At 39.4% G+C, this 19,174-nt stretch overlaps 1 protein-coding gene across 1 annotated transcript in view; it reads left to right on the top strand.

Moving 5' to 3' along the window:
- banp (BTG3 associated nuclear protein) overlaps nt 1-15,136 on the top strand; it is a 40,159-nt gene extending 25,023 nt beyond the window's left edge. Inside the window, exons 12-13 of the mRNA XM_088006331.1 lie at nt 7,659-7,799; nt 13,675-15,136. Of these exons, the coding sequence (XP_087862457.1) occupies nt 7,659-7,799; nt 13,675-13,791 (258 nt within the window). The 3' untranslated portion in view covers nt 13,792-15,136. The remainder of the gene's footprint in view (nt 1-7,658; nt 7,800-13,674) is intronic.
- The last annotated feature ends 4,038 nt before the right edge of the window (nt 15,137-19,174 follow it).

The following is a 19,174-nucleotide window of genomic DNA, read 5'->3' as shown; positions in this document are numbered from 1 at the left end:
ATTGAATCAGAGAGATTTTTGTCAACATTGACATAATAGCAACGTGAAGTTGCTTCAGGTCTGTTTATTGCATTTCCTCTTTTACCTACCCTAATGTGGTCACAGAGTTTGTGTCTCCTGGTTCACATCAAGTCACTGAAATGCAAACATCTTTATCAGGGAATTTTGCAAATATTGGAATGGACTTGGGAATGAACCAAAGCCAGTGTTGGAACTACGCTTTTGTTTTGAAAAAAAATTATCTTTGCAAAAACAAATAAAGGGAATAAGTAAGCAGCATATAATACTCACAGCCTTTGGCGTTTATTATTGTGGCTGTTTAAGAAATCTTTCACAGAGCGCAAGATAAACATCGATGGGGAGTTAACCCCAAGCATTCTTTTGATAATGTTTAAAAGTGTTTTGCCAGCTGTCAAACTGAATTTACCTGAGAGATGTGATGTACTGATAAATCAAAAGCCCTCAGTGAGCTACCTAATGATGATGATGACAGATGCTGTCCACAGCAAATCTGAAATCAGAGCTGCAACAGTTGGAGTACATTTGGGGTCAACTTCCAGTGCAACCTGTTAGCTTTAAGTGTAGGTCGGATATAGGTCATTGAACATCTGCTGTCCACATACCACTTTACTTGTATTTATGGGTGTTTAAAGTGATAAAGAATGAAAAACATGAGAAAATGGTTTCATGTTTACTGGTGTCAGTAAAGGGATATTTGATTTAAGAAATTTCTTGGCTCCATCAGGACTCGTTTGCAGCTTCTGAATCAACATGAGATAAAGTGACTTGTTACGAGGGGTATTTTTTTTTTTTTTTTTTTTTTTTTTTTTTTGTGTGTGTTGGTTAAATTTCACAACCGGTGTATATCATCTCCTGGCTCCACAGAATAAAACAGGATAATTGGAAACATGATAACATGATAAAGTCAACATCCTAAATCACAAAATTTACTGGCATTGTAAAAATGCCTTCGCCAATCAGGCACAAAAGGGTTTTATTTGAGCTAGGGAACAGAGAAAGTCTTCATGGCACTTTGTTTTTTTTTTTTTTTCTTGTTTTTGTTTTGTTTTTTCATCAGCTTGATCCTTCACTGTGGCCTGTTGTTGTTGCCATCAGACTCCTTTGGTATTCCTGCTCTGGATCAGGAATTGGTTCAAACTGGTTTTGTCATAAAAAAAATCTCCCAGAGTCGGTCCTTATTGCGACTCCCAGTTTGTTGGTGGGAGTTGCAAACCAAAGGATACAAGGGAGGGTTTGATTGGTTGCAGGTGTTGAGCTGTGGTGCAGAAACAGTCGTGTTTGGGGTAAAGATAGGAAGTTTTTAGGTCACAAGTTCACATAAAACAAGCATTCTACAGAATCACATGGTGATGGGGAATTTTATGCGTTGGCCCATGTGCCCACAGTGTCTTATCTGAACATAAGTGTACAGGAAAAAAGCTCCAAGAACTTCTACTGGTTTTATACAGTTACATCTTTGTAAATTAAAATACCATTTCTAAGTTAATTTATTTCAGGAATTTAATATAAAAAGTAAAATTCAATGGGGTTTAAGGTCTTTAAAATGTTTTATTTGCCTTTATTAATTAGCAACTTGACAGGAAGAATGTCAGAAAGAAAAGGAGAGGACATGCAGTAAATGGCCCAAGGCCTGGAATCAAACCAGGGACAGCTGCGTTGAGGTGCTGTTGCTCTCCCAGTGAAGCACTTGGTGTCCCATGCCCACATTGTTTTACATGGCAAGCATCTATCTCTGTCATTATGGATAACCATTGCCTTAAATTAATTTAAACCCAAAATTCATTTTTGTCTCCACTAAACCTTTTATTGATGTCCATGGATACAGCACTCTGTAAACACTGAAATCATCTATAGCACATAAAAGTTCACTTTAAAATTGAATTGCATTATTAAATTTTAGATGATATTCTCATTTATTGAGATCTGCTCGCATTTTATTTTCTGCAGGTTTTGGTTGCTTTCACAGAGCTTATTGTTTTCCATTCTGTCATTCTGCTGAGGCCCAGCTACAGTCACATAAAGCCCCCAGCCTAAGAGACAAAATGAAATAAGACAAAAAACGATCAACCAAGAAATTTAATGACTGCAGTGAGATGTATTTAAGGCGTGCTTTTTATTTTTCAAGCCCACACAAAACAAGCTGTTGGACGGTTGGTGGTATAAATGTGCGTTTCCACAGCGAAGTTTCAGCCAAGCCTTAGTCTCTCTCTCCCCTTCCAGTTAGACATAGTCTGCCCAGCCAGGGCTGGTGTTTCTGCTTTAACATCTGCCCAGGCTTTGCAGATGTTGTTGACTGCTGCTAAATGGGGAGGAAGTTTCAAGCATCACAAACTCCAAATGTTTTTTTTTTTCCCTCCCCTCCCCCCCCGTTTTGGTTTAGTATTTCCAAGATCTAAAAGAAGAGGTGGTATTTCTCTGGAAGTGATAGGAACCACATTTGTGTGGTTTGACCTCTGAGGGTATTTTTTTTATTTTCCTATCTGTATGGAGTCTGGTTTCAGAACACGTTAAACAAAGGGATAAGCTCCTACAGATTCACACGTGCTCAATTAAAAGGAGGGGATTTAGTTGTTGAACAGCTGAGTTTAAAGGTGTATTAAGTCTTACTAATGATTTAGTCCTCTAAAAGCTCTTATTTGTGGTTATGATGGTTACATCGAGTGAAAGAAGACAATTGTACTTTAAGCCTTACAGATAACCAGCATGACTCAATGTGGCTGTCTTTATTTTTGATTTTTGTACTGAGTTTTTTTGTTGTTTATTTGTTTTTGCCCTTGGATTCGTATTGCTGTATTTAACTACTTTTCTGTGGGACTTATTAAAGGCATTACAGCTTAAGTCAAAGTTTCTTTTTTCCCCTCTTTATGTCTCCTGACAATGCCTCCGGAGAATTTTAAATGCTAATTTTTTGCTGCGGTTTATTTTCCATTTACTCCAGCTAATCTGATCTGCGTTTAAGCCTCACAGAACAATGATTACCAACCAACTGATCTCTACTTGGGAAGGGCAGCAGCAAAGCATTTAAAATCTGCTGACAGATCTATTTATGTTCACGAACTGGGTCCACTGCCTGAGGTCTAAGGTATTAAGTCACAATGAAAGTAAATCTCAGCCTTAATAAAATGTTAAGCAAATGCGCATGATTTCCAAGATGCTCTGGCAGAGCAGCGTTAGGTTAAAGTAATCTTTTAATGTTGTCAGCATGCTTCCTGTAACAGTGGTCCAGTCAGAGCTTGGGCTTAAATCTGATACAGAATCCAATAAAATAGCTAAAGATTAGAGCGATGACAGGGAGGCTTTCAAAGATCATAGATTTGGAGCTCATCACCAAAGATGTCAAAATAAATGATCTGATCACAAGTCACCACAGTTTTTCAGTTGTTAAGCATTTTGAAAACCATTCAATGTTTTCCTGCTTCTTCAGATTAATGCCTTACTCTTCATCTATCAGTTAAATTCAATTACATGTGCAAGGCACCATGTAGAATTTAAGACGCTAAACTGTTGTTTTGACCAGTAACTTAAACTCTGAGAGTAAAATCAGCCACACCCCAGACTCCACCAACAAAAGACCACAGGATCCAGATCGCTGACCTCAACCTGACACCCAGTCGAGGAAAGGCAACGTTATCAGGCTTGATACCAGATTGAGTAGGTTCAGTCGCTTCTCTGCTTCTGCAGTCTCAAGTAACTTTTATGCTGAAAGAGAGGCTCCTTGTAGCATTTGCTGCCCTGTTGTGCATTTCTTTCACTATTAATCATTTTGTTGTTAATGAAACCTCATCTACAAGCAAGATCACTGTGGCCTCATTAGACCTTTTCTTTTTGATGCAACATTGTAATTATTTCTGTTGTCGCTTGAGTGCTAACGAGCTAAATGATGATTATATCCTATTAGCAGCAAGAAGCAATTATCATTAGCTCTCACCGAATCACCTAATTATCTCTTTTTATATGAGCTTCAGTTTAATCATTTAGTCATAGTAATGAAATTTTTAATTCAAAAGGCCAAAAAGTATTTAATCACAGATAGTTTGTGTCTGTCTTTGTGTTGTTTTCATCTCGGTCTGACTTTAATGCCAAATTTGGCAGCTTCACACCCAAACAGTAGAGACTGGTTGTTCTCTTAGAGAAAGTTTCTGGGACAGGAAGTGGAGCCGAAAAGTTCCCGTGCAATCCCTCCGCAGATCTCACACGCCGTTCCAACTCTGTAAATGCTTCACTGAACCTCTCTGTGTTGCTCCTCACAGCTGAGAATGCAAACGGCTCTCAAAAGGAGGATGAGACTCTAATTGAGTGAGACAAGTGTTTACAGTCTCGAATCTCAACCGCATCCCCTCCTCTGTCAAGCCCATCCCTCCTCCCCAAACTCCAGTAATTGTACTCTTAGATATACCATTTGGAACTGCAGAGAAACACTGCTACAGAGGGATTGCAAAGAGATGAGAACTTGGCACGAGCTGCTTTTGTTGCCTAATGTAACAGTGTGACAGAGCAGAGCTAACGATGCTTCTCTGTGGATGTCTGCCATGGCAAACGTCTGAGCAGCTGGTTTCTCACCGTTCTAGTGACTTGTCACACTGAGCACTGTTTGCTCTGGTTTTGCACAATGCTGTTTAATAATTGCAGCCATATTTTTTTTGGAGTAGATTTTATTTAATTGCCGGGAAATTTGTTAAAACTATTAATCTCTTTTTTACAAGTCATACATATTTTCTGAGTTGAAAACAGTCGAAGCATGGAGGCAAATGGAGACTGTCTGCTCGCAGCTGTTTCTGCTAATGCAAAGCAAAACGGCTGTTGGCAGACGTGAGAGGGATTGATACTCTCCTCCAACTCTTGGCAAGAAAGCAAATGCGAGTATTTCTCAACATGTGAAATTATTTCTTAAATGTTAGATTACTGTTTACACCAACCCACCAGTGTAGTGGTTCACATGGTTCAGATTTATAGGTCACCAAACTGCGATTCATTTTACCCAGACGTAATCGCTGCCGGCTTCGTTCAGAGCCTAACCCAGTCGCATCCAACCCAGTCTGTTCTTTTAAGTGTCCTTGTGGTGCGATCCAATGAGTCAGATGGGCTGCTTACGCTAATGGCTTCCATCAGGCTGACTGGGGCTGGTAATGAGGCAGCAAAATTTGCGGCAACGCTGGCGAAGCGTCACCCTGGTGGACTCGAACCGAACCTTTGAGGCCAGTCATCACCTCAGAACTTCAAAGCAGCAGTTGGACAAGAGAGTCTGCGAAACAGTGTGGGACTCAGAGATTAGGGCAACAAAAATCATGTGCAATTGAGGTTTGCTGTTTTTCTGTGGGCTTGCTTATTCATCTTTAACTTTTTATAGTCTGCTGAGAACATCCGAGGTTAGTCCCACAAACGGAGACCCCACAGAGCGAAATGCACAAGAAACTTATGAGATTTGGGATTTTTATTTTATTTTTTTTGAAGATGACTTGTGTTTAATTTAAGGCTGTGAAATTTAAAAATTAAAAGAATACAAATGAGATCATTTTGCTTAGCTCTTGCAAGAAGGCTCCACTTCAAACAGAAAGAATCCCTATTATTGTTGCAAGGCTCCGGACCACAGGAGAGCCCAGCAGTGTTCTCTCAGTCCTCGAGCTAATTAAAGTGATCGTGCACCAGGACCGAGCTGACTGGAGTTTTCTCTCTATCCGTCTTTCTGTGTGTTGCGTTGACAGCATGATTGCGTGTTAATATGTGTGTCTGTTGTCACGTATAACTTATGTGTTTTAAATTAACAGCAGTGCCATGCAGATCTCGATGCAGCTCTTTTTAACTGTTAGATTCTGCCTAAAAGAAGATCTGGAAAGAATTTTTTTTATTGTATTTGTACTTAATCTGTATTTCACCAAGAAAATTCCATTGAGATTAAAAATATCTTGCAAATGAATCCTGGCCAGGACTGGCAGAGGACACAGAAAGATGCTGAAATGCCTTAAAGAAACGGTGCCACACACCACTGTTCTGTTATTATTGCAGCAAAACTACACGACTTTGACGCTGGCATCTGGTTTTCTACACAAGGGGAGATAAAGACCCTCTTGCAGAGTCATTTGACTTCTTGTTTTCTAAATGCATGTTACCCATTATGTTCACGTTTGAGTTTAAATAGCACGCATTTTTTTAAAGCATACAAACCTTAGTTAAACTGAATAAATTTCTCGTCCGCAATCTTGGTTATAAAGTTAAATTTACAATCTGGTGTCTATGAAAATGGGACAAAATGGATATAATTGCATCAGTCTTATTGTTTCTATGCATTTTCATATTTTAGAAGTCATACATTGATGATGGTTTTGTTCCGCCACCTCTAATTTAAGGTATGGATAGACAGAGTTGCTGTTTCAGGTTTACGTTACATAATGCGATTTTTATTTCGGTGCATTTTAGTGGTAGCAGTCTGCTGCCGCAACTTTTCTTCAGAACAACCTACAGATTCCCTGTTACTTGGTTAGGATATTTTGAATTAGGATTTTGCAGGGTGTTTATGGGTTGTTATTATCTCACTTCCATTTTATAGCTCTTTCAATGACCTCAGTGTGGATAAAGACAAAGAAGTTGAGGCCACTGCAGATTAAACAGCAGTCAGAATGGGGTGCAGACCAAAGCAGATTTCTGCCATGTAGAAACAATCCCAGTCTCAAAAACTTGGTGGTTCATGGAAACGCTATTTTATAAACCATTGCGCCACAGTCACATTTGATCTACTTGCTGGCATAAAAATCTATAGTTATATTATTTCCGATGAAAGGTTTGATAGGTTGCTTTAAAGGATTGTCCTATGTAACACATTTGGTACAATGGAGTGAATTTTCTGTTGCAAACACAATGGTTATGTTTTGTTTTGTTTAAATGATTTGATCTATTTGTGGCAATTTTCCAGTTTTCAAAGTTTGTAAGACTTTAAACTGGTGATGGATAGGCTGATTCAGACGAATCTTTAACAAGCATAATTAAAGGCATTCAGAATATGTTCTACTTTGTGGTTAAATTTAAATGAACATGTCTTCACAGAGAAATGTTTGTAGAAAAATACAACCAATCCATTTTCTCCAAGTTTCTCACTGCACATCTGATAATCTACAAATACAGTAAAATACTGCAGGTTACAGGACAAATGTGAGGTGCACAAATAAAGTCCAACTAAAACAGTGACGGTATATCTTGGGTAGATCCTTTGATAATTGGACATACCATGCAAATCTGTTTTTTAAGAACAAGAAGCAAATCTTGATTCTGATCAGCAGCATCTTTTGACACGGTTCTTTCGGTTTAATTGCCCTCCCCTCCCACACACATATACGCGCCCCAAATGGATTGTTATTCCAGCAAATGAAATGATTGGGTGTCCTTTATGCATCTCTGTGCACAACATGTACTCCTCATCCTAAAATCTTCTTTCTCTAATGTGTCTTTGTTGCCATCTTTGACTGGGAGGTTTCATCATGTCACACCCATAGTTGATCATAGAAATTATGCCACTGTAGTGCCCGTCTTGCATTTGCAGTTGCTATGTATTAGCATAAACTGACTTTTGATGCTGAAACAAAAGGGCTTGTATGGTGAACTGTAATTGATCCTTATGTCTCTCTGCCCCTTGATGAATTCCCTAGGTACTTCGTGGAGCTCAGTTGATAGCCGTTGCTTCAGCCGATGGAGGAGCCACGGCAGTAGAGGGGTCCGCCCTCCCACCTGACATCCAAGTGCAGTATGTGCAGCTAGCTCCTGTTTCAGATCACGCAGCGGCTGTGCAGGTAAAACAACAAATCAAACTCTTTTAGACTCTTACATTCATGTTCACAGTTTGTTCATTGTAGGGAAGCATTGCAGTTTGTAGACCTTAAAGTACATACTGTAATATCTGAGGCTTATTCATAGCCTAATCTTACTTCACCAGACAAAGTTGCATACTGCCAGCAAGTTGATAGCAGTTGTGAAACAGAGTTACAATGACAGGCAGAAATATTGGAGTGTTTAAATCTCATGAGCTCTTGTGGCGTGATATCTCATTGCATCCCTAATGGGTGTCGAAAAGTCGCTGGTCTTTTCTGGTACTAAAATGGTACCATTCCAGCTTTCACCGTTTAAACACATTGGAACTTTTTAAAACTAGTAAGACCTTTGTTCGTTCCTCGTAAAACAAAATCATGCTCACGTAAGTCCCTTTTCTTTTACGTCTCTAGATTAAGAGATGTAAAAGAAAGGGACTTCACCAAATCCCAATTCAAATGGATGCACAATTTGCTTGTCAGGGTTGCTTTTCTAACGCCGACCAAGATCACAATAGAACAGTGGATCACAAAAACCTTGCACAGTGTTGGTTGTTGCAATAAAATGCTGACACGAAGCAATTGTTAACAAAACGACTGACAAAAAGAAGACTCAGAAAAGTCGTCATTTAAAGTGTCACTACGCTAGGCACACACATTCTGAGTAACCTTCACAGCTTTAGTTGAGCAGAAAGCTCTAAAGCTCTTCCCAACTGTTAGATTGTTATTATATAAGCAGCAACAGGAATCATACCTTGAAAGTTGTTGATGCATGAGAGTTTAAAATTGGCAATTTCACCATCTGATGTAGTTTTTCCAGACTGTTGGACAACCAGTAATTAAATTTAAAGAAGTACTGAGTCTCATGGTGTGATACAAGGGAAAGGGTAGTAATTAGTAAAATGCCCCAAATCCCCCTATGATTGAACTGATTAAGCAACAACCACATTTTGGATCAGGATGGTGTTCAGGCGCATGGGGGCTAGCCTTTGAAGTGGTCATTTAAACTCTGCAAGAGATTTAAAGCAACAGCACAGTCCCATTGTTCTTTCTTCTTTTCTTTTCCCTTAATATACCAAGGATTGCGTTTCATTTTTCTTCTTGCTGCGGTGTCTTTCCCTTTAAATGTAAGCTCAGATGGTTCCCTTCAAGTTCTTCAATGAATGAACTCTTTGTTGCTTTGCCATTACATAAGCAAAAGAAAAACTGTAGATGATTTATGTCTGTTTGAAAAGGCCTTTTTGGTACTGATAAGAATCTCCTTGCATACCCAGATAATATTTACCTTTTTTTTAAGAAATACAGACTCCAAATGTGTTGTCCAGCCATGCTTGCAAATTAGGAATTTCCCATGTAGGACCTCGCCCAGTCCATATGAGCCCCTTTTGTTGTCCTTCTGTTGTCCGTAGTTGGCTAGGTAATGGGTTCCATGATTTTGTGAGTGGGAGACAGCTGAATTGATTGGGTGTTTTGGGAGTAGATTACCGTACTGTTATCCTTTAAGTGTCTTCTCATCAAAAAATATTTAGGCTCATTCAGCCCTTTCCCATTTTGTGACACTGCAACCTCAAACTTCAATTTACTTTTATTAGACTTTTAGTTTAATAAACCAACACAAGGTGGTGCACTACTGTTAATTAGAAGGAATAGCACTTTTTTTTATTTTTGTTTTTATTTACCAATCATTTAAACGCCTTTAAGTGACTGCCACAAGTGTGGGAGGAAGGGATTGCCTTCAGAAGTCACCCATTTAAGAAATAAAGTCCACCAGTGTGTAATGCACTTTAAACCACAGTATAAATTTAGTTGTTCTATGAATGCCTCAGGGCTTTGTTAGAGACCATTAAGGCACTTCTCCACTGGCAAGTCGCACTCTAACCAGTTAATGTGCGGTTCGGTTCTGCCCCAGTGGTGAGCGCCTCCGTTCCGGTCTGTTCCGGTCTACTGTGGGCATTCATATGGGAATGTGGGGGGGCCGTGAACACACATCAGTTGTGGTCGACTCTTCGATGATTTTTGCGGCAACACTCAGCAATCGAGGACCAATTGTAAAAATGACTATTGGGGTAAAAAATGGCTAATCTTAGAACTATACTGACAGACTGGGGCAAACCAATCAGAGAATCGACCAAGAGCTGGAGAAAGTGGAGAAGGCCACAGCTCAGTTTGGAGACTTTTTGAATCGGACAATTATTAGCTGTGCAAATTTGGCTTCTATGTAGGTGTGTTAAGAAGATGGTCATTGTCGAAAGAAAGTTGAATTAAAAAGTTCTTCTGGCTGTGTGCCTTAAGCCCCAAAGGGGGCAGCAAACATGGAAGAAGGTGGTTTGATCAAATGAGACCAAAATGTAACTTTTCTGGCGACAAGTTAAGAGCTTTATTTTGTAAATGAAATCTCCCTGAACACACCATTCCTGTGATAAAACATGGTGTTGGAAGCAACATGCTGTAATGACTGGGAAGCTGGTGAGAGTTGAAAAATTGTTGGAGTTAAATGCAGGACACTCCCAAAAGAAAATCTGGCTATATAATAATTCATATTTTGGCAGATATTCACCTTTGACCAGGACAACAACCTCAACAGCACAGCCGGAGCTACTACAGAATAGTTTAGATCAAAGCAAGTTCATGCGTTGGAACAGCCTAGTCAAAGTCCAGACCTAAATATACCTAAGAATTTATGGCAAATCTTAAAAAAAAAAAAACAAATGCTATCCGTGAAATCTGACTGAGCTTGAGCTTTTTTGTAAAGAATGGGCAAAGACTTCAATGTGTGACTGGTAAAGCTAGCACAGACAAACTCCAAATGACATACAGCTGTAATTGCAAAGGAAAAGAACGGCATGCTTTTCAGATTTCCATTTGTGAAAAAAGAAAGTCTTTTTTCTTCCGCTTCACAATTATATTCCACATTATGTTGGTCTATCACACAAAATCCTAATTAAATTCACGGGAAGTTTGTGGTCGTACTAAGATGAAAGGTGCAAATGCTTTTTCAAGGCTTTGTGGAGTGATCACAGACTGTGTTCCGCCATCTCTGCTTCATGAAGTTTGGTCAAATCAAGCAGCTTGTTTGCATAAAAAGAAATATATTTTTCTTACGTGGGACTGGGTGCAGATCTGAATTGAAATGGACTGATCATTCATCAGTGTGTTTCAATACAAATGGGGCTCAGAAAGGCCATGTGTCTGATAATGTTCAACACTTGATTATAAAGTGCTCACTGACAAAACAAAATGTAACCTCGCTGGAATCGGACCCAGAGCTATAACAGTTGTTATCAAAATCCAACCATTCGGGCAAGTTGATTGAATCTTTGGATGGACTTCATAAACAAATAGTAAACGGGTCAGCCGAATGTTTGAATGTTTTTAACGATGGATGGATCTGCCTACCTGGTACAGGGCATGTTGTTCTCACAGCTGGGTTCTGGTGTCTTACAGTATCCTCATTGTGGGTTAAAGTTCAGAGAAAGGTTAGCATTGTTCCTTAGTTCACCCTTTAGAGTACTGTTAAATCAGGAGACAGGCTCACATCAGTTTCCAGACATGTGGTTGCACTTATACAACTCACTGAAAAATTACTCACTCTGATGTGTTTGTCTCTGCATTTTCCTTTCTTTTTATTTGTTTCCATTACATAGATGAGAAAGGAGCTTACCAGAGAGATATTTTCTGCAGTCCAAAGGCCCTTTCTGCAATCTAGGGATTTTGTCTGGCTAGTATCTGACTCATGGTTTATTGTCAGCTTGACTGCAGGAAAAATGAGAACTTTAAGAAGGTTTTGAAATCCTGAAAAATAAGCCCCTCTTCCTAATTAGAAACTATTTGTCTTCTTGAGATTGACACCAACCAAGCACATTCACATCAGTCAATTTTTAACCAGTCACTGGAGATGCAAATATATGAAGGCACTTCATATTAAATTGCTTGCGGTAATAAACATATCACACAAAACAGTTTACACATGTTGAGGGTGTTGCAAACATACGTAGTACACACACAATAATCATAATTTCGTCGGTAAGGACAACATCTGTTCTTCAAATATTAACTTTTGGGGTCCTGAGTCATAGTACTTTGTGTTTTGCTTTGGTGCAGCTGGGTTCGAGTCATGGTTGTTGTGTAGTGACAACATGCTGGGCTGGAGGAAGGATTTTATGCTGCAGGTGTCTTTGAGGAAACGTTTGGCATTAGTTCAAGGAAGGAGTGAGTCATTCTACATGGTCTTCATCTAGGACTGAGTCATGAACCTTGATTTGATAAATAAATGCAAGATTACCAGACGCTACCTTGGTCTGTCTGAAACAGACGCACTAAGCAGAGTTCCAATGCTCTTTTTTTTTTTTCCCCCACCAGACAATATTAATTTAGGTTTTTCAGGATTTCTCCATAAGAAGAAACTAAAACATTGAAAAATAAATATTTCAGAGTAATATTTTAAATATTTTCAACTTCAATGTTAATATGTTAAGGAAGAACAAAATGAATATAGTTCTCTTTTCAAACTGTAAAGAACTTCTTATTAACCATGCTGATTATGAACATGTTAAACTTTGAGTGCATTCCTGAGAATGTAGATGTTCACTTTAAATATGAGATTTCCACAAAGTGAACATATCCAGCATTTTCTACAAGATGCTAAAAGCTTTAAAGGATCAAACCAGAGAAAAGTCACTATATTCTGTTCAGCCTTCCTGTTATCTCTTGAAATAAACTTTCCTTTTAAATAGCTTTTTTTTTTTCCTGTACTTCATCTGATTTGATTTCTATCTATGATTTCATTTTACTGCTGATGCTGAAAATAGGTCTTATGGGAAAAATGAAAGTGCAGAATGGGTTGCTCTCAGGAGCCTATACTCAGATCTCCACGATACAGTGATGGGATGCCATTTGTACAATAAGTTCAGTCAAAACATTTCCTCCCTATTAAATATTTCACACTTGGCTGTTTGTGGTAATGTAAAATAGTGGAAGCAGACTTCAACCCAGGGCTTCTCGTCCAACATCAGCGTCTGACCTCAAACCTGCTAAGTTGAAGAAGAATGGCCACGACGTCTCATAAACATTGTAAACTGCCTTTCCAGATGAGCTGAAGCTGTTATATTGGCATTGGGTGGGCCTGACATCGGACTGAACCCTGCGGATTAGAAACTGGACGTCACCCAAGTTATGTGTATGAAGGCAGATGATCGAATATCTCTGGCAAATGCCGTGTTTCTGTTGTTGTTCATCTGCAGTTGTGTTGAGCCAATCTTCTGATTTTTATTATGCCTCGGATCTTAGGAGGAAATCTTACATTTGACTGAGGGTGTCGTTTTTCTTTTAAACCTTGATTATAAAAATCCACCCCTAATTTTTCGCTAGAGTTGTCTTTTGTGTTTTTGCGCCGACAAAAACTTTTTTCCCCCCATCGTTGGCACGTAAAAACTCTTTAAAATCTTTTTTTCTCGCCAAATAAAATCTGACACATGGTCTCGTTTGACAACAGAACATGTGTTTACCACACCAACATTCTTTGTGCTCATCTGAGATGAGCTCATTTCCAGAAAACGCTGAAAGTTTCTCCACATAATTACATATACATGTTTTGCTGCGATGTTGTCTAATTCGTTTTCACGTTACGCCTTTGCGTAACGTGAAAATGTTTTCAAAGGTGTTCCTGAGTCTCAAGGTCTGTGTTTCCAGCATTGTAGAGCTTTTTTTTTTTTTTCGATTAACTGTGATCTTAGCCTTTATTTTGAATCAGCTTTGATTCAGAGCAGTATGCTACATAAATAATATTTTAACTGCAGCATCTCACTGTTTTCCTCATCAACAACACTTCCTCTTTCTGTTTTTACCCCCCTCTGTTTTACAGGCTGCTGAACTGGCACCGGCGTTGCAGGCTGAGATGGAGGTGAAAGAAGCCATCCAGGGTGCCATCCACGGAGACAATGGCGAGGTTGTCCAGATTGTCAGCTCTGTGGCCACCTGAGATCTCATTTGATACATCGCAGACCTGAACTCTGCCATGCAGCATGGCCCAGTGTGTCTCTGTGGAAAAGTCTGACAAGCAATCAAGCTAGAAAGTTTCTTAAGGTCACTGATGAAACGGAGAGAGAGAATTATTTCTTTTTTTTTTCTTTGCAAACTGCTGGATTTTTTGTTTTGTTTTGTTTCTTTTTTTACACCAAGTGGTATACAGTGAGATGATATTTTTAAGAACTCGTTACACTCCCAGATCAACTGTGGTCATTGTTGCACTTTCATAACCAGAAGGACCTGGACTACTGTCGGGACATGGAGGGGGTTCAGTATGCTAATATTTCATCAGCTTTAGAAAATCTCATATAGTTAATATTTGGCTTTGCTTATCCTTACTTGCCCCGGTGCAAGCCAATGGAGAGGTGGATGTAGATAAGGACAGCTACTCTTTTTTTTTTTTTTGTATGAAATTAGATAGCTTGTCCTTCACAACAATTCAGTCCGCACTATGTCTCCCAGCTTTGAGCTGAACCTTTCTTGGCTTTGCCTGGTTTATTTTCATATCTCCGCAGTCTTAGATTTTTGTTTTCCTTGTTTTATTTATTTAATTGTTACGCCATGTAAAATTTGAGAAGCTTTAATTTTAGAGAAAACCATAAATGGAAGAGACAGCACTGGAGTAGACGGGACATAAAGCTTGTTGACATCCGTGGAAACCCTGAAGTTGTTTATTTGTCTCAGTTTTGTCTGTATGACAGATCCACTTTTGCGAATAAAACATGTTTGTGGCCACCATAAAAAAAAGTGCTTTTATTTTATTTTGTTTTTTCAGTCTTTATCATCTCAATTACCATCAATTTGCCTTCAAAGTTCTAGTACATCCAGTGTGGAAAGACAATTGAAGTCTCCCTGAGTTGATCGTTTCGGTTTGAGGTTACATGTTGAGCTAATTTATCCTGTTTTTGAAGTATGTATGAATCATATTGGCTTCAGTTACCACAAGAATAGGCTACTGTACTTTTAACAGTCCTGACAAAAAAGAATGCAGCAAAATGAGCTCAGCATAGTTTTTGTCCAGAGTGTAATTAATGCTTCTCTCGTTATTGTTTATGAACTGTAATTACATTCCTTGAAATGCATTTCTGCTACAGCTTTGTACAAATATAGAGGATGTGTTGTATTTGAGAGAATCTTCCCTAATGATGTATGTACGGTCAGACAGGGCAGCGATAAGAGAGACACTTGAAGACTGTATGTGTTGCTGTGAGCATGTTTCCCATGCTCGGTGTGATGTAATGGTGTATTTTGGATTGAGGATGTGAACCAGGCGACAAAATGAACTTGATAAAACAACATCTTTGGTCTTGGCTGCTTTCTTTTGTTTCCTTTGAGTCTGGTGTAGCTGTCTCTCACTCCCTTTAAAAGCTTTCTTCACTGCATCTGCGTTGTTTTTTTTCCACTCCCACTGAACTTGTGTTTTCACCTTTCTCCCCCCAACCCCTTTGGAAGTCCTGTTAAAGTCCATTTACTCCCCTTTTAAAATTGTACGCAAAGCCGGGCTAATATTTCATAGGGTGGTCCATGGGGTCTATGCCTTGCCGTAGCCGAGTTGAAATGTTGTAGCCTTGCCAGAAAGCCCTCCATTAAATCTTGTTCTTGGAAAGGAAGAGACACGACTCTTCAATTTTACAACCCTTGGCCGAGTCCAGGAGCACGACCGGTTACTATGGTGAAAGGCCCTCTGCTTGGCTGCCTCTAAGAGAACCTGCAGAAAACAAGAATGAGTGATGGATGGAAAGATGAGGTATTTTGGAGAAGAGGGAGCAGAGTGATGGAGTGAGACTCTGCAGGTTATCCTTTCCTTCCTCATGCAACATGCATATTGCTCCCTCATACGCGACTTCTACTGCATGTCTAGTCTTGCTCAAGCTTTTAACGGGGTCAGATGAGGTTCCACAGGATATGCAGACGTGAGTGACCATATTTACTGGATTCAGAAAGAAATACATCTAAATCCAATTTTCTTTTATGCCAGAAAAAGTAGTCTTTTTTTTCTTGTGCCGACCACCCTCCCCAGGACCACTGGTAGATCCATTACAGTCGAGTTACAAAAACAAAACACACAGAATGTTGGATTTAAACAAAACAGAAAAACGGCTACCTTCAAATGAATTTTAAAGTAATCTTTACACTGAAACATAGTATGTAATAAAATGAAAGAAAACGTGAGTCAATGGAAGCCAGTTGTATGACTTGACTTTGGAGAAACAGTCGATGAATTGTGGACGGGAGTCTTGAGGACCCAAAACAGACCGACAGAAAATCCTAAACATATTCAGGACAGGTGAGCAGAGTGTAAGGTTGGAGCTAGAGATTTAACTATCAGAGTTTTTTGACCCATTTGCAGTCCAGGGTCCTATAAACCTTTGACCTGCCGATGATTCAGATTTCTCTTTAAGAACTATAATACAAGAGAAACTGCACACCTGAATGAACCACAACACAAACAACTGTAACATCGTTATTCACCAAGTGTCCAGACTGAGGACCCTCGTTATCAGAAAGACGAGGTTAATTATAGCTCTCATCTAATTCCACATTATTCAAGTAGCACTGTTTGCATAGTATCTTGTGCATAAATTACAGCAGTGGACACGAGAAACCAACTATTTTTTTAAACAGCCGTTCCCTCAGGGGGTCAAAAGTTCCCTCTAAAATATAGCACATTAAAAGATGATTTAAAAAAAAGATCAGAATATCCATATTTTTGGTAAAACAAAGCAAGATATATTAAAAGATACTTTCGCTTAAATAAAATAACGCAGAGACAAAACAAAACATTTGCACAAATGTAGTTTTAATCTAATGATTTTATCTTCTAAGCTGATTCAAGCAGTTCTCATCTCTCATTTTTATGCTTCATTAAATCATTCTCACCTCCTCTGCCCCCACGCCATGAAACAGAAAAAGGCTTTCTGTTTTATGGTAGTCATTGGTGACGGGTTAAGCCTATGTGTGTTTTTCTTCCACTTATTTGTTATAGCTGCACATTCTTTTCTTTTCAGCACGTTTACACATCGCTGTCCACCTTCTGATAATACTAGCTCGACCTCACAGCAACTGCTCTGGCAATGAACATGCATTACACATCACAGCTGACAATCACTGCAGGGATGCGAGGGCCTGATCACAGAAGTGGTCATACGATTGAAGATTGGTCTAATTGGATCTTGAGTGAGTGTGGGAGATAGCCATCTTTTGCAGGTAGCACCTGATAGCTCAGTTGCCAGTTTCAAAATGCATTTCCAGTTGAATGAACCACATATGAAGGAACAATATCATAGGCGGCTTTGGAACCGACGAGAGACTTCAGTACGAGAGAAGGGAGTCAGTTCGGTTGTTTATGGATGGGTGTAAAAATGCAGACAGCTGAGTTCTGGAAATAAGAGACGATGGATCAATGTGGCTTCAACGAAGCAAAGGAGAGTTGGAATAACTATTGGGACAACAATCAAGTATGTGAATAACAGCACTACTGGGTGAAGAAATGGACAAAAAGAAGTGCACATACAAAACTGAGTTAGATACTGATATTTCTTTGTTTTCATTTGGCCAGGTGCTCCACGCAGTGATTTGAAATATTGAAGTTGTACTAAGCCAGAGAGGCGTAGTACAAGCACGAGGGCCAAGATGGTTGTGAAGGATGTGTCAAGAAATGGTTTTGAATAAAAGACTGATAACTAGTGCTGAAAGAGTGGCCCCTCTCCTTTGGCTACTTTGACTAGACCTATTTATGCAAAATAATTTATACGCCTTGTCAGACGAGACAACAAGACATTCATTTGAGTCCAAACCTGCAGGGTACTTGCTCTTGAGCACTACAGTTGGACCCTCCTGGAGTGCAGGATACTCCACTATTTGAGTCAGTATATTTCTTTTTTCTTTTTTTTTTCCAAGTAATGTATTTCCATCACATTGTAGTGCTCCTCATCTAAATGTAATCCATATCCTGCCATGAGTGATCCGCATTTAGATAAACTCACAGGGGTGTCCTTGCACTCATCAGTGACCGTGAATTACGATGAACACGGGGCTTTTTGGGCGGACGCGCACGTGAGGCGCGCTGGTGACCGTGACACCTGGAAGCTCTCCTCCGAGTTGGAGTGCCTTTCCTGTAAAAGCGCGCTTTAATTGAAGCTTCAAAGACACGGATGATAATTCACTCAGACAGCGCAGGGAATCCCTCGCCCTGTGAGAAGCCGTAAAAGTCAGAGGAGGGAGTATGGAGTCCAGCTGAAGCAGCCTGGATGGGAGGAACTCCTTCGGCTTTTTGGGGGGAGCAGATGTGTGAGAGAAGTGGGTTACAGGCATCCAGACAGCCGCTGCAAATCCTTCCCGGTCAACGAGAGCTCCCCTTTTTTCCAAAGCAAACTGTAAACTTGGCAGCTCGGATTTTTTCTTTTTTTTTCTTTCTTTTTTTTTTGCATTTGCGAGATTTTATCGTCTGTGGTAAGTTTAATATAAGTTGTGCGTTTTTCTGTCTTGCTGAATGATTTGTTGTACTTCGTGTCCTGGATTTGAACCTCCTCACGTGATGGGATGAGGAGGTAACTCTCTTCTCGCAGGGTGAGATGACTCCTGATTTGCTTTCCAACTGCTATCTGTGTGCTGTTTACCTCCGGTGCGGATTTCCAGTGTGTCGTTGCGTTTTGTTTTACACTGGAAGTCACTGCACGTCAAAATACAAAAGTCATGCGAGGAGCAGGTGCAGCCTGTCCAGGGCAAGTTAAGATAAACATGCAGTGGGTTTAATAAGGCCACGCCTATCTACCTATGTATGTGTGTGTTTGTTTATTTTTTTACACCAACTTATTAATTGATTATAAACAGTGAGATTTTAAAGACTCCTTTCAGACGGATTTTTTTTTCACTGACAAATGTAAACTGAGTAAAAACACAACTAGCTGATGAAGTTTGGATTTCAGCTGTTATTTAGGTAAACACAACATTGGCTAAAGAACCCATGAAGAAGAACTGCCAATTTTGCTTTGCGTGTATTTGGGTTAGTGACCTCACAACAGGCATAAGAATCAAATCTGTCATCTGGTATTAGTAAACACAATGTAGGGCAACAGTATTTTTCTTCAGAACTTTTTTCCCCGTGTAATTGGTGTCATGAATAATCAGCGCTTCCGAAATTATTCATACCTTAGGCACATTTAGATTTAAAATCATTTTTATTCAATCAAGAAACTTGTTTCTGATGAAAAAAAAAAGAAAAAATGAGACCAAAACATGTCCTGTTTTTATTCACTTTTGACCTAAAATTAACATATTGAAAATGACCTTCTTGACCATGGAAAAAAAACCAAAAAAAACTGACATGACAGCCA

This window comes from Poecilia mexicana, unplaced genomic scaffold, assembly GCF_051168715.1.
Source record: "Poecilia mexicana isolate PSO_F unplaced genomic scaffold, ASM5116871v1 scaffold_6, whole genome shotgun sequence".
Taxonomy (NCBI): Eukaryota; Metazoa; Chordata; class Actinopteri; order Cyprinodontiformes; family Poeciliidae; genus Poecilia; species Poecilia mexicana.
The sequence above is the reverse complement of the archived record's forward strand: the minus strand, read 5'-3'. Positions and strand labels throughout refer to the sequence as shown.